This window comes from Nymphalis io, chromosome 6, assembly GCF_905147045.1.
Source record: "Nymphalis io chromosome 6, ilAglIoxx1.1, whole genome shotgun sequence".
NCBI lineage: Eukaryota > Metazoa > Arthropoda > Insecta > Lepidoptera > Nymphalidae > Nymphalis > Nymphalis io.
Window position 1 is genome coordinate 12,707,634 of NC_065893.1, and position 26,453 is coordinate 12,734,086.

Below are 26,453 nucleotides of genomic sequence, written 5' to 3' on the forward strand. Positions count from 1 at the left end.
ACATTAGAACCGACAAACGGTGATATGCTCTTTTGATGTGTATATCCATTTAATAATATTATTATTAAATCAATGTTGAAAAACATCATATATGACATATCACGATCGAGTTCTGTATTAAAAATTGTGTTCTTAAAAAAATAACTATAGATCTAAGTATTCTAGAAAATAATATATTTAAAAAATGATTCATAATTAGAATTGTTATGTAAAGGCAAAATCAATAGTATGAGGAAATACAATGTAAAATGTCATATCAACATATGTTAATACGTAGTATCGTAGTTTATTTTGTAAATATATCATGATTATTTTATTTAATATCGCTTAAGTTTTCACATGTTTACATTTAAAACACGAATTCACCATGGAGTATATTTCTTAAAACAGAACATTTTTTTATATTATCAATACATTACAAAGTAATTACATCTAATCGAAATCTAATGATCATATATTCAATATTAGGGAAAACATACATACTATAAAATAAAATCATAGATAAAATCAAATTTAAAAGAGACTTATGTACTATAAAGGTTCAGTAAATTTAAAACAAAACTAATACACGAATTTTAAGACATACAATCTTAGAAATTAAATCATTGTAATGAAACCAAACAGTCTATATGTATCATTTAGTTTTAATTAAAATATTTTTTTATTATACTTTGTACAAATTAATTTGAAATGTAACTTATATACTTATACTTTAACAAATGATAAGACGTCTAATACTAATCCATTTATTTTTGTACTCGCTAAACTATATATACTATTAAATGTTTCTGAACCTATCGTTATGTCACTTTAGTCTTTCATTTGTAACAACTTATTATCTATTGATAAATGGATTATAATACTGTGTGTTTAATGCCTAAAATTTAATTACTTGATGGGAATGCTTTAATTTTATATAAATATGCGCCCTTATCTTGTTCAAAGTAGTTTTACCCGGCTTATATATTAAAAGATTCGTTATAAAGCTTTTCATAAACGCTTCGTAGAAATTTCTTATTGATTATATTAACCGGACACAAAGAACAATATGATTAAGTTAATATCGAGTTCGAGCGAATTGTACGGAATTAATAAATAATTAATTCAAGATACAGATATTATTTGCCATTTGTTGATATCATGTTTAGTGTGAACATATTTTTATTAAAACATTCTCACCAAATTAAATATTATGTTTATAACAAATTTAGTCAAAGTATCTACAACGTTTTCGAAATTTTTATATTTACACAAAATCACTTAAAATTAGTGAATATTTGTTAGGCCTTAGTCGAAGATAAATTAACAATTTACCTACAAAATGCAATTGGGTATTAAAAAAATTGGTATAATAACATTAAGAAGAAATTTATTTGGTAAACGAAATACCTTATGTATTAAAAAACCTTTTAAATAGTCTATCATTATAGTATAACTAATTAAAAATTGATGTAATTGACTAAGAACGCTAAAAATCTTCAGCTGGGCTCGTGGCTTAAAATTTTTATGCGTTTTTATACGTTTTAATAATGTGACAATGAACAGATTTTAGTTAAATACTTAAAACATTATTTATATTGTGGTCATAATATTTACATTTGAGTGTTATGTAATTTGGAAGCGCAATAATTCCAAAAATTCCTAATTTAATTGTTATCTAATTTATTTGTAATGATCTTAAATTTCAGATACAAAAATCTGATTTATTGTCACAGTATAATTTGTCTATCTTATTAATTTACATTCAGATACTATGTATCAAGATTATTTAAGATAACATCATTGACGTTAAATAGAAATATAAAGAGACTTTTAATATTGAAAAACATATTTACAATATTACACTTATTGTCAGTTCTGAACATTAAAGATGAAATACTTATTATTATGCAACAAGTACACTACAAGTTTATTTACATATTATTATTAAAAAGGCCAACCTTAAAAAAGCTGGGAAAATTCTTTAGACAGTAATAAATATACCACTTACTTATTCATCTCTATACATTGAAAGCAGCTTTATACTATTCATAGATTAGTATTGTCTTATTATAATTAGCGATCTAATTGATACAGTTTCTACATAAATTGTGCGCGTAATATTTTCAATTATAACGCTATATAACAGCGTCAGATTACGCATTTTTGTACCCAACATACATGGACTAGGTAATATGAAAATCGCCCCGTAGGAGTCTCGTGAAAGTCTTCTTGAATTGTTGGTTAGCCAATGCGTAGCAGAAGGGATTAATAGGACTGTTAGCGTAGCATAAGAAATACGAGAACATGTACAAATGTTGATTAATACATGGGGGATCTGTACAAAAACCTTCGACTAAAGCTAAGATGTGATATGGGGTCCAACAAACAACGAATGCGCCTAATATAAAGGAAATCGTTCGAAATGCTTTTCTAGCTCGATTTTCCGACTTAGACTTTTGTCGACCAATACTCGGGAATAATCCGTCTCGCTTTGAACGTTTTACTTTTAATTTTTTTCCTATATTTTTAACAAAGTCTTTCCTCGAATCTCCTCGGCCCACCCCACTTACGGCTGGACTAGAAATGTCACTATTTTCAATTGCTGGCGTATCATTTAACTTTGTTTTCGAGGTCTTACTATCTGATTGTTTTAAAGATTGGCCATCGTTATTATTGGAAGACGACGATACAAGGGTTATAATAGGTTTCGGACGCTCTCCAGTTGTCAAACTTACCTCGGTGTTAACTTTTATAGGTGGTGGAGGAGATAAATTTGTTTTGGGTTGTGTTACTTGAGCTTCAGCTGTTGCTCGTATGAGAGCAGCCTGTAATAAGGAAGTATTTGTTACATTACCCGAATTGAATGTAGGAGGAGATGATGGTTCTGTAGCTGTTGGAAATGTGATTGAAGATGGAGGACTTTCGTTTGTAGGTGAAGGAACGATGACTGAACTTTCATCCATGTATCTTAAGTCAGCACCATCCAGACCTAACAGCACATCAGAGTTAGTGCTATCACTTTTTATTGATTTAAAAATTTTAGCTCTGGATGATTCCGATTGAGATGGTGGACTATCACATACGGATGGACTACCTTGAAATTCTGATGGTGGAGGGATGATTCTTTGAGCGATTGTAGTTGATATTTCTCTTTCAGACGGTGTAGCTATCCCCGAAGATGAAGGGGACATAAAGCTAACGGAAGATAGAGGTACACTTACTGCTGGAGTTTGTCCATTACTCTGCGAGGTATCGGGATTTTCTGTATCAAGAAGGCTTTTCTCTGATATTTGCGAAAGCGATGACTTCGGTTTTTCAGTTTCATTTTTCAAAAGGGGCGATTGTTTAATGTCAGGCTTAATAAGCATGTTACCATTTAAACGCATATTATTAAGTAATTGCAATGCACCAGTTTGCATTACTAAGTTGGCAACAGACGGTCGTTTCTTCACGTTGGATTGAGTAGTACTTTCATCGTCAGAGTCAAACGCTGGACTGCTTGATCGTTCTGCTTCTACTTGATCTTCCTTTTTATCACCATCGGATTCAACAGTTGTAGATGTTCCAGTTGCAGTAGCGCTACTTTTATGAGCTGAAGACTTTTGACTCGAATTCGAATCAGTCGAGCCACCTAAATTGAGAAGCGGAGCTTGGAGAGATCCTTTAGATGTAGAGTCTTTTCGAATCGCTTCTGAAACTTTTATTTGATCTTCGCTTGATATTGTAGCTTTAGATAGAGCTGCCATTCCAGCAGCCCTTCCCGCCATACCAGTCATAACACCAGCACTTAAGGCAACCATTGATTGCATCTTTCTCTGTTTGGCTTCACTTTTTTTCTGCATGTCATAAGCTGTTTTAAAAATCCCAGCGTACAATACGATTAATACAAATAGTGTTGTCCAATAATATCCTATAATTAAAGCAGTATTGAAAATGGGATCTTTCAAAAATTGCACAGCACACTCGCCTTCTTGCAGGTCTCTATAGCCGACAAAGTGTTCCCATCCAAAAATAGTTGTGAAAAAAAGTAATGCTGGTATTATCCAAGTTACCGTTACCATCCATATTACTCGATTTTTTGTTCTCCACGCTCTGTATCTGGCAGCTATTTTAACACTACAAAATCGATCTACAGTTATAAGCAAGACGGTGTATTGCGATACTAAACATACCGTATAATCAACGGATAGCCAAAGGTCACATAACAAAGGTCCTAAATGCCAGTAACCTTTCAAGACATAATCTGTATAAAACGGGAGCGATAATGTACCTGAAACAAATCAAATATATTAAGACAGGAATTTGAGAAAACTCGTCAATCTAAGATTATCCATAAATTTAAAAATATATTAACGATAAAAATAACTTTATAAATTAAAATAATATTGCAGCGTTATTTTGTATTTTCGTTATTTATAAAAGAAAAAAACTCATTCTTACCTATAAGTAGATCGGTAGCAGCAAGTGACGCTATGAAATAATTACTTGGCTGACGTATAGTTCTATCCACCAGAAAGGCGAGGAGTACTAGCACATTGCCACTCACAGTTAGCAGGATGACCAATACCAGGCACGTAGCTATGATCACAGCCAACCAGAGTGGAAAAGGAGGTAAGACGGGTTGCTAAAAATATAAAACAATATTAGTGCACAAACACTTTTATAAAATTGGTAATAATTTTATTATGTGCTGTTGCATAATGCACTTAAAGCAATAAGAAAATTCGGGCAAAGACTAAATAGGAACCCAAATATAATATTATGAGGCATGAAGAGAAAAATGTTAAATCACATGTTTAAGTTGTCATCATATGATTAAGTTTAAAAGATTTGAATGATATTTTTTTGTATAATGACACAATTCGTATATCTATATTAAAGTCGTATATCTTTATAGAGCGTTTATTTTTGAAAATGGATACTGGTTTTTTTTCCTCTTTACACTGAGAATTTAAATTATACATATATTTATCAACTACACATAATTCTATATAGAGTATAGCATTTAGTATCTTCAATAACAAAACTATATAATAAAACAGCAAGTTTCATTCCAGTACTTTGTCCTCTATATAAAGGTGAATAACAAAAGTTTCATTGTTTTATAGACTTATTCATCAAGAAGATTTAAAGAGATAATATTTTTATTTCTTACATCATAATCCTTATTATCTTGAATATAAGCTATAATGACCCTTAATAAGTTGAAAAGAAAGATTAAAATGGATAATTAGTAAAATCGTTTTATACTGTACTGAGAGTACTTGTACTCTCTATTCTTTTTCATTTTTCCATTCAAATCGTATCAAGAGCAGCATTGTGTCGAGGTCACTAGGAATTGTACATTAAGTGGATGAACCTACACTATACAAATAAAAGGGGTAAAGTTGGAAATCTATGCAAACAATCCACTGTACAATTATATTAAACTTTTGTCATCTATCTAATTAAAATATACATAGAGAGACGAGTTGACCATCGACTTAGTTTGCTGGCATGGGTAACGAGAGCCACGGATTGTACAACTATTAAAAAGTTATATTATTAAATAAAAATTAATTATCAAAATCACTAATACGAGATTACAATGAAATGCAAGCACAGCATTAAGTCTACGTAACGATCCCCAATCCTTTGATCACAAGTATGTTTTAACCCTACTACGATTATCGTCCCCACTATACCAGTAAGCCGGATCCGAATGTCGTTATCATAACATATTAATTGAATATAAGTCATTTAATAATTAAATAACCTTACGCTTGTAGCGCGCCGACATACGTGTATGATTCTTCAAATCAATGCAATATATCAGAAGAATTGCTTAGTACCAGTCATTGTAAATTAAGCTTATATGTTTATAAGGGTCCAAGCAAAATTTGGTAATTAATACATAACTATTATCAACTCTATTGAACTTATATTGCGGCATTAATTACTTGTGGAAATATTAATTTAATTTGTATCATTTTAACTATTTTTTTTATTAAAAATTGTATTCATAATAGCAAATGAGAAAATGTTAAATGGTCACCACCGCCCATAGACATTAGTGCTGTAACAAATATTATCAATCCCCATAATGTTCCCCTTGCCTTTGTTACACTGGTTGACTCACTGTACAAAACGGGAACATAACAATACTAAGTTTTGCTCTTGGTGATAGAATGTTTGATGAGTAATTGGTACAAGTATAACGAGCGCTTGCTAGTCTTATCTTGTAACCCGGAGAAATGAATTAAATTTTTTATCATAACTAACTTTAACGATTACGTATAGACTATATATATGTACTCATCAGATATTCTACCGCAAAACAGCAATACTTGGTATTGTTGTGTTCCGGTTTGAAGGGTGAGTGAGCCAGTGTAATTACAGGCACAAGGGACATAAAATCTTAGTTCCCAAGGTTGTTGGCGCATTGGATATGTAAGCGATGGTTGACATTTCTTACAATGCTAATGTCTAAGAGCGTTGGTGACCACTTACCATCAGGTGGCCCATATGCTCGTCCGCCTTCCTATTCTATAAAAAAAAAATGTGTGTGTATATTTTTGTGTATATATATATATGTGTATTGTTGTTCTAACAATTTACTGATTACCGCCTGCACGGATTTCTGTTTAGCCTAAAGGTTGATTGGCAGATAATGCCTTCAGGTATTAAGTCTACCTCTTGTTCCAACTGCATATTGTGGTGGCCAATAAAGTATTTTAAATAAAATAAAAAAAATTACATTATAGAGCGAACATGATTCTAATCCAAAGGTATCGCTCATAAAGTATAAATAAAAGTAAAGTAAAAGCTTGTGAATGTCCCACTGGTGGGCTAAGGCCTCTTCTCCTTTTTTGAGGAGAAAGTTTGGAGCTTATTCTACCACAATGCTCCGATGTGGGTTAGTGGAATACACATGCGGCAGAATTTCAATGAAATTTGACACATGCAGGTTTCCTCGCGATGTTTTCTTTCACCGTCAAGCACGAGATGAAATATAAACAAAAATTAAGCACATGAAAATTCAGTGGTGCTTGCCCGGATTTGAACCTACGATCATTGGTTAAGATTTACGCATTCTAACCACTAGGCCATCTTGGCTCTGAAGTATAAAGAAGTTGATAGACGATGATAAAGAGAAATGAAATAATAGATGTATCTATTTTCACAGGAAATATTTGAACTACATATACTTTATGTATGTTATTACTAAGGTTTTTGTAATAATAATTATTATTATTATAATATCCTGGGACATTATTCATACACGGCCATCTGATCTCAAACTAAGCAGAGCTTGTAATATGGAAACCGGACAATAACGCTAATATACTACAAATACTACTTTTCTTTTGTAAATACATAATTATATAGATAATTACATCAGACTCAGGACAAATGTCTGTTTGTTTTTAGTGTATTTATTGGAATGTAAATATTGATAAGTTGTTTTAAATCATTTTTAATATTTGAATTGATAATTCAAGGGCTCATAGGAGGTTATCTTTATTGTAAATTTTATCAGTGCGAAGTAAATTTTTTATAACTAATTAAACAATGCTAATAATAAACACAGAAGCTTGCTTCTTGTTTGTAAGTCATAAAAGTCATTTAAATGTTAACAGTGCATTATCACACAATGCGATTATTTATAATTTTTAGTATTCATTCGATCGAAATAATATCGAATATTTTTTTTTATGCTGAACGGCCAATTAGGCCACCTAGTATTAAATAAATAAATATGACCCAATAACGCCATCTTTTACTTAGTTAAAATTTAACACTGTGTGGGTTAAACACGCCAAAACAGAAAAAAAACAAACATAATGATCATGATCGGGGATGTTTGTCATCATTTCTTGATTTTCATTTTAAATTTATAAATATAACACTTAAAAAATTCTACTAGAATTTTAGTTTCAAATACGGTTTCAACGCTCACACAAATGCAGTGGCCCTGATATACCGGTAATGGTACGAATCGATTTACTGTCACTTTCCTCACGCTTCTATTCATACACTTTATGTAAAGAATAGTTGTTATGGTTTTTAACAAAAAATCAATTCTATCGACATAGGTAAATAAAGAGTGTCATGAAGTACATATTGATTATATTCAAGTTGATTTATGTGTTTTTTGTATGGGCGGTGATTACGTTGTGTGTACAACTTCACTGTAACAGTTTTTTTTTAATAAAACTTCATCCATAATCATAATTGCCATGCCATTGCCATTGTCGTGCCATTTTTTAGAAATATTTATTAGAAATATATTTTGACGTACCATGAGTGTTATAGTAGTTACTAAACTATGATTACAATATATTTATTACCATAACACTAGACTGTTACGTACGTTCGTATTCTCTCTTATAATGTCATATTTACTTATTTCGAGCTTCCCTTCGTGTGATGGAGAGGGAATTTATAGATGATATAATGTATGCAAAATTTCAAAATGATCAGTCGAGTAAGACTTAAACAAATCTTATTTGATATGGAAACGTTTGGTAATCGAAAAATTAAAGACAATTTAATTGATTAAAAAGATAGATTTACATTAGTCTGGGAACTTCTAGGAAGTATAAGATACTTTCCGCCCGTGGCTTCACCTGCGTGTAGGGGAGTTAATTGGTGATATGTTTGGCCGTTCACTGACAGACAGTTAATTTTGCATTTATAATATTAGTTTAGATCTAAATTATCCGATCTACAATTCCAACAAGATTTATACAAAAAAATATGAACTATAACAAAGTACGTAACATACAATTTCATGAAGCATGAAATTGTATGCAATGGTTTTCAGTCCGACTAGCTATGTAAAGGTTGCAAGTTCGATTCTGACCCCTATGTCCTATTGTCCCCACTCCTAACACAAGCTGTACTCTCAATTGGATTGGTAAATAGGAATATATATATATATAGTTCTTTGAAAACGGGCATTGCTATTATTCTTCTTAGTTTTAAGCATTATATACAAAATATATTTCTTTTTGAATCTTATAAATATCACGAAAGTGCAAAGTGCAGGTATCTTTGCTAACCTCGCCTATAAATGGTCTTTAGATATCTCTCTTTAAACAGGTTACAATGAAGCTAACCGCGAAATATATAATGTCCTCAAGACCGATTTCAGCCACGGCGACCAATCTCAAGAGAGATTAGCCAACTGCGAAAGACATATTATAGTGTACAAGTGTGTGCGCAAACACAGGTTTCTCACACACTCTCACACTCTCTATTCCCTAGCTCTCATAATCCGATGGGGCGGCAATCCGACATGATCGGAAAGAGTTCAGGCGCAAGACCAATGGCTTTACGTGCTTTCCAAAGCACATGAGTGTACACACTTCCAACTTCCAACTTTTAGACTCCGGGCTGCTACTGAGAATTTTCTGACAGAAAAACTCAATAACTTTTATTGGTTCGACCTGGGAATTGAACCCAGAACCTCGGGATCTGCGGCCTTTCATCAAGCCACTTGACCAACGAGGCAGTTGGTATGAAATATATAACAACAAATGATAAATATTTACAGGCAATTGTATTAAGATTAACGAAGACATTGGGTGTATATTATTGATTATACGTCGGGATATTTTAGACGTAAAATGTCTTTGATTTATGAATATAGAAAACGATGAACAAGAGAATCCTTGTTAGTATGACGTTGGACTGATCGATCGCGAAGTGATTTATAACGGATCTAATGTTATTTTTCTATGCCTTTTACGATATTGTAAGCCTATAATATTATTTAACAACATATTTGTAAATAATTATAAAGAATCATTATAGAATATTATATATATGTATATATATATATATAAAATTCTCCCAGATATTGAATTATATTTAATTATCATTTTTTATTAATGTAATAGATACTTCTTGGTTCGAAGTCTTTATAGATAAATTTAGAACGTGATATTGTAATTTTAAAATTGATAGTAATTAAAAGGAAACAAACAGTTGGTTGGTTGTTATACGATAATACATGCGGACATATCGTAATTGTTATTTTAAAGAAAAGGAGAAAAATAATCATTGTAAGCTGGTCTTATTGAAAATTATTTAAAGTTCCCGTTAACCTGAAGTTGTGTGGCTACAATATGTAGATGAAAAAGGGGTAAAACGCAGGTACTATATATAGCTGACGAATGAACCTGAACTGGTAAGGTAAAGGAAAGATTAGAACCTTAAGTGTGAAGATACCTCAGAATTTATATAAAACAACTAACATTAATATACTTCATCGCAAATGTGCCACCAAACGTGGGAACTGAGATGTCATATCCCTTGTATCTATAAATACACTGACTCACTCACCCGTCAAACTAGTTCACGACAATACTAATAATTGCTGTTTAGTAACCAAGATTGTAGTCTCTCTTAAGAATGATCAGCGTAGGCGAATTTGTTCAGGACCTCACTATCATTCTGTCTTACAGTCAACAAAAAAGTAGTCACCTAAAAGTAGTCTCCTTTTTTGTTCTGTATGCAAATTAAAGTAAAAAAAGTATAATATTTTATATAATAAACAAATAAAATACTCCTAACTTAATAAGACCACTTGCGATTCCAGAAATTTCGATTCAACGAAACAGTAACGAACTGATTTAAAAAAAAAAAGAAACAAATAGTTCTGTTCAACTCAGCGCAATAACAATGGTTGAACTTTTGAGTACCGAACGCAGAATACTTTTATATTAAAACATGAAAATATGCAGAGATTTTTTTATCAGCCACCCTCATAATATAGAGCTATACGCGTTCAGTGCATAAAATGTCTCGTTGAAGGTCACGAATATACGATGCTCGTATATTTTATTTATGCTTAGCAAATAAAAAAGAATATTGTATTTCCACACATCGAGTCGTGTTGTAACTTCGTTTCAAAAAGAAAATTCTTTACTGAAAAAATATATTAAATCAAAAATTTGATAAGAATAACCCATATTTAAATGTTTGCCGATTTTTGTTATTAGGCATTCAGTCAAATGCTTGTCAGAAGAGAATTTTAACCGATTATTGGTATCCGAGTCTCCAAGTTCAAACCAGGGCAAGTACCACTGAATTTTTATGTACTTAATCTGTTTTTATAATTCAACTCATGCTCCGCGGCGAAGGAAAACATCGTAAGGAAACCTATATGTGTCGAAAGAGAATCTGCCTTCTGCCTCAGTGTCTTCACCAATTGGTATTGGAGCAACGTGGTGGAATAACCTCCAAACCTTCTCCTCGGTATGGAGGCCTTAGCTCCGCAGTAAGATATTTATAGATACCCTTTTTTGTGTAAAATTGGATCCATTTAAAACTGTCTATGCTTCATAAATAAATTACGGTCTTATTTATTAACGTTGTTTAGTTAAACAATGCTGTGTATTCTTCTTTTGAATGTCAAATCAATAACGGCAGAAAGAAAGAAATCAGTGTTTAACTAAACAGCCATTAAGCGACGTTTATAAGTAAAGTCGATAGTTTTAAAAACAAACAATAATACGTTTTAATGAGACTTATTTCTAAACAATTATGAATTTAATTACCGTAAAATTATATAATGTGATTCAGATCAGATCAGATCAGATCAGGTGGTTTTTTACTGGCAATAAACTAAACATAATGTTAAAGTCATAAAAATATAAGCAAAAATCACCCGTTTTAATAATTATTTTTTATTATATAATATTGTGTAAGGTCTTAATATCTTATATCCTTTTCTGTATACCTGACAACGTGTATGCAATATTTAACAATAATTTACAGTTAAGAGGTAAAAGCGTAACAAACAAATAAACTCACTTTTGCATTTATTAATAAGACTTATGGAATAAACAACCGTGCCTGGATTCTATTCTACTGCTTTTTGTTTCGGAACGAAACGAATATGTCACTCTTTTCAACAGTAGCACAATACAATTCTGCAAGAACAAACTCGAAACTCACCGCAGTGTGGTCGTGAAAACCCAGTAAGTGATATGCGATATCATAATAATTTTAGCATTTCAAGAATATACATCAAATAGTATATATCTCTTAGTAACCAACATTTAAACAGAGCTGCCCTTCGCAGTTTCATTCGCTTTATATTTAGACTATTGTGGGGGGAGGCGTTCAGTATCCTTTATCCTTCCTTGGGGTTCAAGTTCGTTTCATACCAAATAAAACCGTAAAAGCGTGACAAACAGATATACAGAGTTACTTCCGCATTTATAATATTAGTATACATTATAGTCAATTGCGCTCGTCACTTTCTGACGCTTCACGATCCTAGCAGTAAGTTTCGAGTTTGTTCTTAACAAATACCTTTACAGAACTGAAATTTTAACTATTATAAGCAAAGAGTTATTACTCTTGAAAGTTAAAGTTATAAGAACTACTTTTAAGTATAATAATTAAGCTGCTATAATTAAATATTTAGATAGAATTGACTTCCATGCAGTATGAATAATAATTATATTGTAACTGTCGTCAACTGTGTGTTGAGAGCAGAGATGGTCCAGTGGTTAGATCGTGTGAATCCTAGCGGATGACTGTTAGCACCACTGAATTTTTATGTGCTTAATTTGTGTTAATAATTCATCCAGTACTTGACGGTGAAGGAAAACATCTTGACTATGAAATGAAACCTATATGTGACTTATTTCACTAAAATTCTGCCACATGTTTACCAACCCGCATTGGAGCAGCGAGGTGGAATGAGCTCCAAACTTTACCCCACAAGGGAGAGGAGGCCTTAGCCCAGCAGTGGGACATTTACAGGCTGTTACTTTACTTTTACTGTTTTTTAATTCTAGGAAGTAATGTGAGTATTTTGTCAGTTTTTCTTTGTAAGAAGATTATAAATGTGTTTAAGATTTTTAATTTAGTTTTTTTTCATTTCGATTGTATGTAGACTATGTCTTTGCTTATGTTATCTGTATTCATGCATGTATTTATGTTATTATAAAATTACATTGTACTTCGTGTGTAGGTTCAACTTAAAAACTCTGCCGGCGTAACACTATGGTTTATTGTACATAAAATGTCCTGTCGTAAAATTGTTTCTGTCGGACGCCTACTGTATATTTATTGCGCGGCCATTTGCTTTTGCAGTAAAACATACAAAGGGAAAACTTTATTATTTAAAAAAAAACTTTTTCAGGGATAAATTTCTATAATTTATTTTCTATTGATTTCAGAACTAAAACTTACTTTTACATGTGCCTTTTACTCTGCTTGTGTTTTTAATTTAATGTTATTTTAATTATCGGATTTCTTGATCAAATTAGAGAAACAAACAATTCGAGGAAGAAATGTCTTGGTGTTATATATGTAAAAATAAAGACTATAATATGAAATTATTTATATTCATAAGGAACCGAGATCGAATAGCGGTCATATACAGGAATTCTTACCGAAGATGGCGGTGTCTTGTAGTCGGTGAAAGAAAAAATCGTGTGGACACTAGCATGTGTCGAATGAAAATCTTCTACATAGGATAAGTTCCAAATTTTCTTATCAAATAGAAACGAAGCCTTAGCACAGCATTTATATGTTGAGCTGGTTGGCGTGGTTGGTAGATACTTGCCTTTCACGCCGAAGGTTGTGGGTTCGATTCTCACCCAGGACAGACATTTGTGTGCATGAACATGTCTGTTTGTCCTGAATCTGGGTGTAATTATCTATATAAGTATGTATTTACAAAAGGAAAGTAGTATATGTAGTATATCAGTTGTCTGGTTTCCACAGCACAAGCTTTGTACAAGCTTAATGTGCGATCAGATGGCCGTGTGTGAAAAATGTCCCAGGATATTATTATTTAATATAGTGTATATACAATGACTTTCACTGATTATATAAAAATAATCAATATTATTTAATAAATATACATAATATACTTGTAAATATTTTGTGTAATTCTTCTTATGGGATTTTTACAGATTGGTTGTCGCATATTGAACGTAAAACAGTAAGAAAGTATATATGTAGAAACACATCTCGAAATAAAATTTTATATTGTACCTGATCTCACTTTTCGTAGTTGCTTCATATGAATTTCATGACTACGTAAAAGACGCAGGACAAAATGAAAATTTTTATTTAAGAAAGCAGACGGGCTTTTGTGCATGCCTGTAAGTGAGGCTTACTTGGTGGTAGGGATTTGTGCAAGCTCGTATAGGCAGCAATACTTATTGTGGTATTCCGGTTTGATGGGTGAGAGAGCCAGTGTACACAGGCACAAGGGACAAAAAAATTTTCGTTCCCAAAGTTGGTGGCGCATTGGCGATGTAAACATAGGACTAGGTGAATATTTCTTACATCGCCAATGTCTATGGGCGGTGATGACCACTTAACATCAGGTGACCCATTTGCCCGTTTGCTTATCTAAACCATTGAAACTTAGAATTGTTAAGTTCCGGTTTAAAACGTGAGTGAGCCAGTGGAATTACAGGCACAAGGGACATAATATCGTAGTTCCCAAGGTTGATAGCGGATTGGTGATGTAAGGGATGTTTAATATTTATTGCATCGCTCATGACTATCCACCTACCTATATCATTAAAGGAGTAGCGCTTATTGCGGTATTTGGTTACGTTCAAACGATTTTTTATATGTATACATTGTTTGCATAAAAATAAATACGTACTTGTAAGCCTCGTCATATTCAATTTTTATCTATGACAGTGCACTTTACTTTCAAATCGGAAATAAAAGCATCTGCCAGACAATAGTCAATAGACTCTTCAGCCGACGTATGTATGTACGTGAAACTCTATTACACTCAGCGTGTAGCTTTTGTTAAATTTATTTTATTAAATAACTTTGTAGTGTGGCGTGTATTGAAATATTATTGTGATTAAAGTGTTGATAAATGTAATGTAACTTCAATGTTACCTGATATTAATTATATTATGATAATGTGTGTAATTGATTTGAGTTTCAGTTTAATTTGGTCGTAGTCTAAATGTTTTACTGTTTCGTTTAAAGGTTGATTGGTTAAGAATGCCTTCAGGAATTAAATTGCTATTCTATTTGTACAAATTGTAATCACTATTTATTTTTAAATTAAAAATAATGTCATAAGACGTCCAAAATATGTGAAACATCGGAATTAAGGAAAACAAATAAATAAATATGGATTAAAATTTATAAAAATACAATTTCATAATTATATAGAGTAAATTAAATATACTTTTTGTATTATTGTAGTAATACATATATAGCAACGAGGAATATAGTATATGCGCCACGCACAGAGAAGTCAGTAGAGGACGGTGGAGGAAGCGTCATGCCATTTGCCGTTACGGCATACGGGTCGGTATTACCCCCAAGAAACACTAATAAGATACAAAATCACTTCAATATAAATCCTAAAACGTACTTTACATATTAATTAATCTTTACAATCGACGATTTAAAAGCTTGTAACAGCCTATTTTATTTCGCAAAGTAAACGCTTTTATGACTAAGTATTAGAAGCTTATTTATTGTTTGTAACTCATAAAATTTATATAAGTGTTAATACTGAGTTACACGCAATGCGATTATTTAAATCGTAACGATCTACATACAATGGATGTTTGTAAAGTAAATGGATGCTGCCTGTTTGCGATTTATAGACAACAACACTGTTTGACTGACAACCTAGAAATTTAGTACATATATGCTTTTTTATTCTTATGGAGAAGGTTTTAATAATATTCAATTGGTTGCAACTTGCCACTAGATGGCGTAACTTCATTTTTTTATACCGTTCACTGATTATTATGACAATTTGTATACATACAGGTAGGACAATTTTTGTTAGGTTTTTATATAATAACAATGGAAAGTATTGAAAATTGTTGTATGAAGAGATATTTTAATTTTACGAGTCGTTAGTATCATTACATTTATTGTTGTTAAAGAAAACGTGATGTCACTAGCTATTATGTAAGAAGCCGTTTCATTACTTACGTATGAAATGTTGACAACCGACTTATTGTGATATAATATTTTGATGCGTGTATTCTTGCAATGTTATAATTATTTACGAGTTTTTTCTTACAGAACGAATGGCATTTTCTCACGATGTGAGTTCGCTTGCGGCTCTTATAAATAACAACGACAAACATTTCCGACAATATTTAGAACTTTTCGCTGTAAAATATATTTTTTTCGCGTCATTTCTATGTACAAAATGTAAATAAAGTTGTTCTGAAACAGAGACATATTCCCATTGTAATGCCTAAAATGTATCATTCTCACAATACAAGTAACGGACGCTTTGGGACGGTCTCATTGAATGAGAACTTTGGGAACACAAACTGATTTTAACTTCTGTCGTATTTGTAGTAACTTTTCTTTTTTTATGCCACATTTTTACATAAAATTGCGCTTCTGTTTTAATATTACAGGCGACCTTAAAGTAGAATTTTACTGACAATCCAATATATATTTATTTAAGAAGTTAACTTGGAATTAAAAACATTCATTTATAGTACCAATTCTTGGTTTTATTCTATTTTATAATTCTTCATTTTGTCATTTATTTTTTATATACATGATTAATATACTTTTAAATTATCACTATAGACTATTTTAATATTGACATAAGTTTTTTTTAAATATATTACCTTATTGTTAGAAATTGCTAGTAAATCAAATAAATATTGAATTTAAAATGTTTAAATAAGGAATGTTTATTTATTTTATTTTTTAGGCATCAGCAATAATTCTAACTACATCGTGACGTTGTTTATCGTGATCTTATTACTTTATCTGATTCCACTGGGTTTCATTTCAATTTGTACCGTAATTTTTATATATTTTATCAATCTGCGAAGTGATCATCGACGCGGAATGTAAATTTTTATGAAAAGAAACGCCAAATCAATAAAAATATTTCAGGATATATAATAATTTCAAACTATATTATTCCTAGAAAAAGTAAGTAAACAGTAACTGCCTGTAAAAATCCCACTACTGGGCAAGAGTCTCCTATCCCCTTCAAGCTTAATCCACCACAATGTTCCAATGCGGGCCCTCACGGCGCTATCCTTTACGATCGAATACAAAGAAATAAATAAATATCTAAAAGAAATTTAGACAAGAGAAAAAAAACTTCTTTATGAATAAGCGAAGGAAAATGATGTTGGCCCATTGGAAATTCAAGAATGTATGTACTGTTTGATATGGTAATTTCTCTATCCATTTAATATTATATTAACAAAAAGGACGCGCATTGGACTCCGTATTGTTTGTTGCAGACTCAGATCAGAACTGGTATTAATATACATATTTATGGGTTAACCAACAGAATAAAAGCTTGGAAAGGGTCCACGGTATAATGAAAATTTTGTGAGTAATATTTACAATAACACTAAAGCCTCGCACGTTTCGAGCCACCAATAATATTCCAACGCCTTATTTGATATAAGAAAGACGGAAGTGAAATTCTTACAGAAAAAAATACTTATTTAATGAAATATAATAATAAGAAATGTTTATGTATTTTGGTTTCCTTATTTGTTATTGATATGTATGACCATAAAATAATAGATGTATGAAATAAAGATCCAAGTAACATCATGCTAATTATTATTGATAAATAAAAAACAATAACGATCGACATCATTTGATTATGTGGGTGTACGCGAGACTAGACGTAATTACACATTGCTAAGTACAGACTTAAAGAATGTCCAAAATTTTTGGAAAATCTATTTCGTTTTGTAAAAGGCATAGGAAATGTGTTGTTGTTTATGATTTAATATAAAGTATGTGTAAAATATAGTCCTGTGAAGTTATTAGCGCTTATTATTACAAATAAACCTGCATATAAGTGAAACAGTATAGGAAAAACAAGTAACAGGGATGTCAAATTTGTATGTATATATGTATGTAAGATTTTTATATAAAATAATAATAAAAAGCGATTTGGTCTTATTTTTAGTTTCCAAGGTTGGTGGTGCATTGGCGAGGTAAGGTATCGTTAATATTTCTTACAGTGCCAATTAACGTCACCATTACTATCTGGTGAACCAATTTCTCCAAGGCCAAATCTGTGTATCATAAACCACGTACCAAATCAATAGTGTCATCCAAAGTACCATTGAGGAAGTAGACGTCAGTGTAGTTGGTGGCGTTACTAATCAAGTAGCCTTGACATTCAGGATAAGTAGAACTGGCGATACATGTCCGTTGCTTCAGCTTCTGTAGTTTCCTGTGGGAAACAGAAATTCAATTACAAAGATTATTTATATGGTATTTAAAAATATATATCTCTAAAAATATAACTCTATATCTAGTATATGACCTTCAATGAGTACCAACTTTAAGTATCCTCAACATCGAGCTGAATTAACTTGTTGCATTCAATTGATTTCTAACGTCTAACCGTAATTATAATCATTACTTTTTACTTTTTAAATACATTTTATTTTATTATATAGTATATTCTTAGTGATATCAGTTTTTCTTTATTTAAATCTCTATTATTGTAGTTTGACGAAATTGTAGGTAGTTCATTTTATAAATACCTTTTATAAAACCGGATATATACTGGCTTAATCTATTTTAGGTAGGTGTATAGTATACTAAAAAAGCAGTATTTTCTTGAGTAAAAACATGTAATCTTCTAGGAAACAAGCAAATACTATCAAGCGATGATAAACTTCGACCACAGCTACTTTATAGCTTGCCGCATTTATATATACTTCTCGATCGAAGTCCATTGGTGCTTAATAGTCTAAAGTAAATCCGATTGTGTAAATTTATGGAAGTTAGTTTTGTAGTTTCAAATAACTAAGCCACCTAATGGCTATCGAATTGAATTTTGTTGTACAATTCAATAAATGTAAATATATAATAAAATAAGCAATTTTCAATTTGCATTTGCTAATATTTAATTTTTATTGATTTAAAGTCAAAAATCAAAAATAGGTTCGTATTATTCGTTAAAGTTTTTCTGTAAAGACCGGAACTTGGTTGCCACAAGTATTTCTTTAGTCCATTTGATGTTACAAGTTTCTCTTTACTTTTGATGTTAATACAAAATAATATTGATTATTTTAAATATACATAACGTTGTTCTAATATTATTCATGACCATAGGTATTCCGACTTGGACTGACTTGAATAACTTATATTCGATCATGAGGTCAATATACTTGTTAGATATCTCGTAATATATTAAATTAAATCACCAACGTGTGAGGGGTAAGTGAAGAGTAAGTCTTCCTCTCCTTACTCCTTTCCTGTACACCTGACACTGTATGTAAAATTTATGATGATTCATTGAGTACTTAAGACGTAAAAGCGTAACATATACAAACTCATTTTCGTATTTATAATATTAGTTATGATGCACAATTTTAAAGTGAACTAAATGATCTCAAAATGGAAATTGCGATACGAAAAGCAAACCAAAATGAAACTTGTTTAAAAATGTGTGCGAATGATCGTTCGCTTCCAATGAAAAAGGAAATTAGTTCATTAAAAATGAATCAATCTTCATGTCGTGTGCCGCTCGCATTATGGTTGAGCAATTCTGTGCATTACTGTGTTACATGATGCGAACTGTAGTACAACATACGTAGACTATATTAAGTTCTGGAACGATATGAAATATGCGTTTTTAAAGTTTTATAAAAATAAAACTTTAAAACGCTAAGACAAATACAAACAAATTGTATGATAAAAATATATTCTTTTAGGCAATTTGCGCAACAAAATGCGCTAAGGGATTAGACCCTTATTCTCAAGGACGCTTAAAGAAGCTTTGGCAAAAAGTAACAGTGTGAACTTTCTCAGACGCAATTGGTACTGAATGAATTTTTAATAGAAAACTTATTTATCCGATCTTAGATTTGACCTCGGGTCTTCATGATAACAACCTTATGAACGAAGATGTTATGTCTTTTGTGCCTGTAGTTACACTGGTTTACTCACAATTCAAACCGGACTTGCACAAAACCCTCAGTAGTAAACTCATTTATTCAAACTACTCATTAATTTCAATCGTAACATTTATATTTCACACATACATACAAAATACATACTGTATCATTATGGTTCTAGACTACACATATGAGAGTAAAGAACCTCCGCTATTATCGTCAAAAGAGAGAAGGAAGCCGCAACATTTGAGATAAGGAATCACACCGTCAAAATGACAATACATGTACCATGTAACTGGGACGAACAATCTAGAATGTTTATATTTATAGTTATAGTTAATGCTTGAAATATAAATTTATTATTGTGACGAATTCTATTAATATTGTAGTACTACTGTCAATCCGTGGTTTCGTCCGCGTGTGATGGGGATAAGCGTTAATTATCATATGTTCTTTTCTGTACTCCTATCAACGTGTGCGCAAAAGTTTAAGTTAAGAGATAGAAACTTAAAAACAAACACATTCACTTTTGAATTTAAAATAATCGATAGACGTTATTTATTATTAAATTAAAAAAAGGGTTTCAGTTATAAAAGTACTTGATACGAACAGTAAGAACTTACCTAGCCATTTAAGTATATAAAATAAGTAATTAATGTGAACTTGTTAATAAGAGCATGTTGTATAACTTAAATTCTAAATTATGATTTTATGGTAAGCTCGTAATGATTTGATGAATGCTTAATTAAAACGCAGCGCAAATGGAGCGTATTCGCATTTTCAAGTTATTTCATGTTACAAATGAATGTGTATGCCTCCATTGTTTTCATATGTGAAATAGGTTAGTGGTATGAAGCTTTGAACAAGTCTTAAATACTTGTATGTAAACCGAATTCAGTGGGTTTATTTTTAGTAAGTACTATATTACAAACTTTTATCTATAACTTAACATGCAAATTTAAAATATATATTATTCTTAGATATGTATTTATTATATAATATATATATAAAAAATAGCTTAGTTTATATAAAAGTTTCATTTTTAATTCAAAACTAAAATAGTAATTAATGCAATACATTGCTATTGTATTGAAATTAAAAACAGAATGAAAACAATATTACATAATTAATAATGTCCTACATACCGATTACCGAGAGATTAGCCAACTGTGCAGGAGATATTATAGTGCACAAGTGCGTGCACAAGCACAGGTGCACTCTCTATTCCCTAACTCTCATAATCAGATGGGACGGCAATCCGACACGACCGGAAAGAGTTCAGGCGTAGGACCACCGGCTGTACGTGCTTTCCGAGACACGGGAGTGTACACACTTCCAACTTCCATAATTAAATATTATTCAAAATTTTTTGGAACATTTGAATTAGAAATTTTTTGAATTCTTAATCAAAGAGGTCTAGTTGTCTAGTAGTACAAGAGTGTCAACTTACCACTGTGTTATGAAGTTCGTGCCAATAGTGTATATAGGCGTTGATCTGTTGACGTCGAGGCTCGCTTCCGTCGAGTTCATTATTACCCACCCTTTGTTCCAGAGATCTTTCGATATGCCTACTGCATCTGAATAGAGAATTTTATTTAGTTCTGTAAATGCTTATATTATAATATAACTATGTTATACTAATACTTGAAAAATCTTGAAAAATTATCAAATGACTGACTGATATAATTTCTCAAAATCCAAATTTTATATTTATTAAAATCCTTCAGAATTACTCAGTAGAACATGAGGCATATTAAGAGTTCCTTTAGATTGTATCTAAATTATATATAATTCTGTTTTTAGTTGTGATGGTATCTAAATGTTCTGTTTTTAAAATATTGTAGTTGTTGTATATTAATGAGTACTTAAATTTTGTGTTGTTTGATTTTTGTATTCAAACTATTGAGCGTCTATATTTACCATTAAATACACTTGCGTTTAAGGGCTCATTCAAAATATCTAGTTGTATTTACGCAAACCAAATAATCACACAAAGATTCTGTATTGGGAAAATAAAACAGCGTTCTGCGCTGTTTAGAAATCAAGGTTATTCTGGACATCTACTTTGATATATTTATTACGTAAACAAACTGTACGTGTACTAGCTGCATCCCGTCTTAAAATTAGAATTTAAACGATTGATATCACTTATAAATAAAGAAATTTTTGGAACTCTTAACATTAATTACATAAGAAAATGTTTTTTTTTTGATGCTTTAAGAGTATAATATAAATCATTTTTCTTATAATCCAGGTAGCTTAATATTTTATTTGACGATATAATTATGCAGTTGAGACATATATACATCCCTTAGATGATATTCTGCATCTTCACCAACCAAAACTTACCATTTTCATTTTTACTCAAATTAATTAAAAATATTTGCTCCTATAGTCAAAATGAAAAAGTTTGATAGAACGCTGAAGGTAACAAGAGTCCTTTATAATTATCTTGCATAAAATCTAAAACATTTTTATTCTTTATTATGATTTTAAAATTTAAGTCAGGTATATTTATTAATAAGCAATTTTTTCCATAAATTACAAGGAGAAAAATTATTAAAGTTGAAAACATTCGATAAAAATGCACTAAAACGGGTCATATTATTTCAAATCGCTTTCTCGTATCCTCCTTTAACGCTACATGAAAGTTAGCCAAATAAATGTGTTTCATACATATAAAATAATAATATCCTGGGACATTTTTCACAAACGGCCATCTGATCCCAAATTAAGCTTGAACAGAGCTTGTACTATGGAAACTAGACAACTGATATACTACATATACCATATTTCTTTTGTAAATACATACTTATATAGATAATTACACCCAGACTCAGGACAAACAGACATGTTAATGCACACAAATATCTGTCCTGGGTGGGAATCGAACCCACAACCTTCGGCGTGAAAGGCAAGCATCCACCAACCACGCCAACCGGCTCTTCAATATACATGTTCTCATGTTAATAAGAACATTAACATAAATAAAAAGTAGATACTAATATTAAATCAATTAAAAACTTTTTTTGAAAACATATAAACAAATAATAATCTTTGTTTTGTAGTAAATGACGTCATAACGATCAACCGATATTGTAACGGTGCTAATTAGCGTCTGTGTTTTACAAGGATCAGATTGCTCTTAGGGCTCTTAAATTATTCAAATTTCAACAATTTACAAGACCATAATCTATCAAATTATGTTATACATATATAAAGTGTAGTATGTATCACCTATAGTCTGTACGTTGGATCCAGGCGGATGGAGGTCCGGCGTCTATCTGCTTCGTCCATGCCAGCATCTGAAACGGAAATGCCTGTGAGCCTGACTGATAACGTGTGGATTAATATTACGTTCAAATAAATGATTATATAGTGGTTTCCTATTTATTTGAGTTTTCGGTTTAAAGTAATTTATTTCTCAACAAAACAATCATTTTCTATTGATACGTAAGATTATAATTTTTGTAACTAAAATTTGCCTCAATTGCGCTTCTTTGATTATACAACATACAATTTTATATTATCTAATACATATTTGTTTTGTATATGTATAATAATTTCTGCTTACTTATGTATTGTATCTTATATATTATGTATAAAAATCAACAAATCTTGATCTCAAGTGCACGTTTCATTTATAGAATAGTGTCTAGATTAATATGCCTTATTTTTAATATTATAGAATCGAATAACCCGAACAAGAAAGGATGTTACTGCGATGTCGGAAGCTTAGTGATACATGTTTTACTTTTCTTGTTATTTTTATACAATGTTTGTCAATTGTCAGTTATTCTATGAAATTACCAGCATCGCGGCTCCATTGTTTAAAATAATGAATTGAACTCGTGAAACTACGAAGTGTAGCCACTTCCATGACAGACTCGAACGAACGTTGCATCGTCCGGTATAAGTTTTATTTATATTTGATTAATAGTTTTTTAATTTACAAACAAAATGTCTCCTCATCTCTTGGCATATTAGGTATTATATCTAATTGTAGGTACTTTACATACTGCAAAATCTAAATTGAATATATTCATTTTTAAAGTAAGCTTTTGATCAGCAATATTTACTATCGTTAGGTTCTGGTTTAAAAAATGTAGTAAGCCAGTGTAACTACAGGCACAAGGGACATAACATCTTAGTTAATAGGATTTTTTGCGCGTTGGTATTGTAAGGAATGTTTAATAATATAACCAATATTCCGTCCGCCTATACTATAAAAAAAATTAATAAATAAAAAAAGTTAGCATTTGGAATGTTCCGATTCTTTAATTATATTTTTCTCATGATAAAATCTCTTTTTATTTTTATCTTTAAGAGACTGGTTAAAGCGATCAGACTGCCTTTGTTCTAACTCTAATAAGTTTACTTTAATTTAACTTTTTGTTTGCACTGAAGAAATTTTTTTGTTTCTCGTGCGGCTTCTGAATTTTTAGATTTTTAATCTTTAATTATAAATAGTTTTCGCTCGTGGCTTTTTTCTCGTGTGATTGGGCTTGTAAGATTATTTCTTTTTCTGCGCCAGGTTGAGTAGTCAATACGAAAATATTGATGTATGACAAATAAAAAACTCAATTTAGCATTTATATTAGTTTGGATTTGTTTAATTTTCAATATTTACGATACCATAGAAATAAATATGGATTAATATAATATTTGAAATCAAGCTTTCGTTCAAGATTTTCAAATTGTAAAAACTTTATTTGAAGTGGGAGTAGTTCATTGACCTATAGTCAAGAGAGAGTCCAATGCGAATATGCGTCTACACATCAGAGTTATTGGACTTCTACTTAATGTGTGATTTTAATAGAAAAATATTTTGAGAATATTTCCTATTATAAGAGTTTATTGTTAGTATTATTTTATTTTCATTTAATACTTTATTGCACAACATATAAATAACAGATAACATAAGAGTAACAGATTAAAAATTAATAAAATAACAAATGGTGCAAAAAGCAAAGGCGGTTTTATTGGTTATTTTTATTTTAATCAAAATCAAAATGATTTATTCAACATTGAACCATTACACTTGCTTATTGATTGTCAAACCAGAAACTACCACCGGTTCGGAAAAGAAACATCCAGCCCTGACAAGATCCGGCGAAAGAAACTCAGCGGTTTTTTTTATTTGTATCACGTTTCGTTTACAAAAAAAAAATAGAGAAATAGCCTTGCGGCGATCGTCTTATTCCCAAGGTGTGCTATCAACTATAAATGAAACTCTTATTGACCTTCTATTATTTTTTTTCCATTTTGATATTCAATTGATTCGTATTATTCTGGCTATGTAAACTATTTCTGTGGTAGCTCTATTGGTTAATATTTTTATAAGGAGTATTTACTTAGGAATTGTGTGTAATTTTACTGGTGGTAGAGCTTTGTGGAAGCTCGTCTGGGTAGGTATCACCCACACATCAAATATTATACCATAAAAAAGCAGTACTTGGTATTGTTGTGTTCCGATTTGAAGGGTGAGTGAGCCAATGTAAGTACAGGCACAAGGGACATAACATCTTAGTTCCCAAGGCTGGTGGCGCATTGGCGATGTAAGTGATGGTTAACATTTCTTACAATGCCAATGTCTATGGGCATTGGTAGTCACCAACCTTACCATCAGGTGTCCCATATGATCCTATCTAGCTATTCTATAAAAAAAATCATTTTATAACAAATAAAATTAATATTTATTAAGGTATTATCCACACTTTTATTTAACATTCACTGTTTCAACGTAAGTAAAATAATAATTAAATCAAAATATTAATATAAGTTATTAGCATAGCAGATATTAAGCTTTTTTATCATCACATTATGTGTAAATAATGTAGTTTTGTAAGTAAACGTTGTCGCGGTTAACGAAAGTGTTAGCATTCCAATATAAATCAAATCTTTGTTAACTGCGGGAAGATGTCCAATGGATATTGATATATCCATTCACATTGATATATGTAATTAATGTAAGTTCCTTATTAAAAATATTTAATAGACACTAGAATGCTGCGTATATAAATATTTTATCAGCAAGTGAGAATCGATCCATGAGCGTGATGTAAAATGAGATACTAATACACGTAATTCGATATAAAAACGCGATTCTGCTGAAATCCCTATAAATAAAACGCAGCTTTTCTCATCGGTCTCAATAGAATAATATTTAAATCGTCTAAATTAATCTAGCAGTTGTCAAGTAATTGATGGATATACATAATAATAATAATGTCCTCCAGACCGATTTCGGCCACGGCGGCCGAAAGGCGGCTCAAGAGAGATTAGCCAACTACGCAGAAGATATTATAGTGTACTAACTCTCATAATCCGATGGGACGGCAATCCGACACAACCGGAAAGAGTTCAGGCGCAGGACCAACGGCTTTACGTGCTTTCCAAGGCACGGGAGTGTACACAGTTCCAACTTCCAGACTCAGAGCTGTTACTGAGAATTTTCTGAAAGAAAAACCCAATAACTTTTTTTATTGGCCCGACATGGGAATTGAACCCATGACCTCTGGATCTTCGGCCTTACATCAAGCCACTAGACCAACGACGCAGTCACATAATAACAATACACGTCAAATATTATATTGCGAGTACCATTTT

General features: G+C 31.2%; 1 protein-coding gene across 1 annotated transcript; it reads right to left on the reverse strand.

The window, feature by feature from the left end:
• Positions 1-2,005: 2,005 nt before the first annotated feature.
• On the reverse strand, positions 2,006-21,374 carry LOC126768900 (muscarinic acetylcholine receptor M2). The gene is made up of 5 exons (XM_050487311.1): positions 21,295-21,374; positions 18,031-18,169; positions 4,423-4,606; positions 3,951-4,252; positions 2,006-3,848 (listed from the first exon to the last, which is right to left on the reverse strand). The coding sequence occupies exons 1-5, from the start codon at positions 21,372-21,374 to the stop codon at positions 2,166-2,168; spliced, it is 2,388 nt and encodes a 795-aa protein (XP_050343268.1). The 3' UTR covers positions 2,006-2,165.
• Between the last annotated feature and the right edge of the window lie 5,079 nt (positions 21,375-26,453).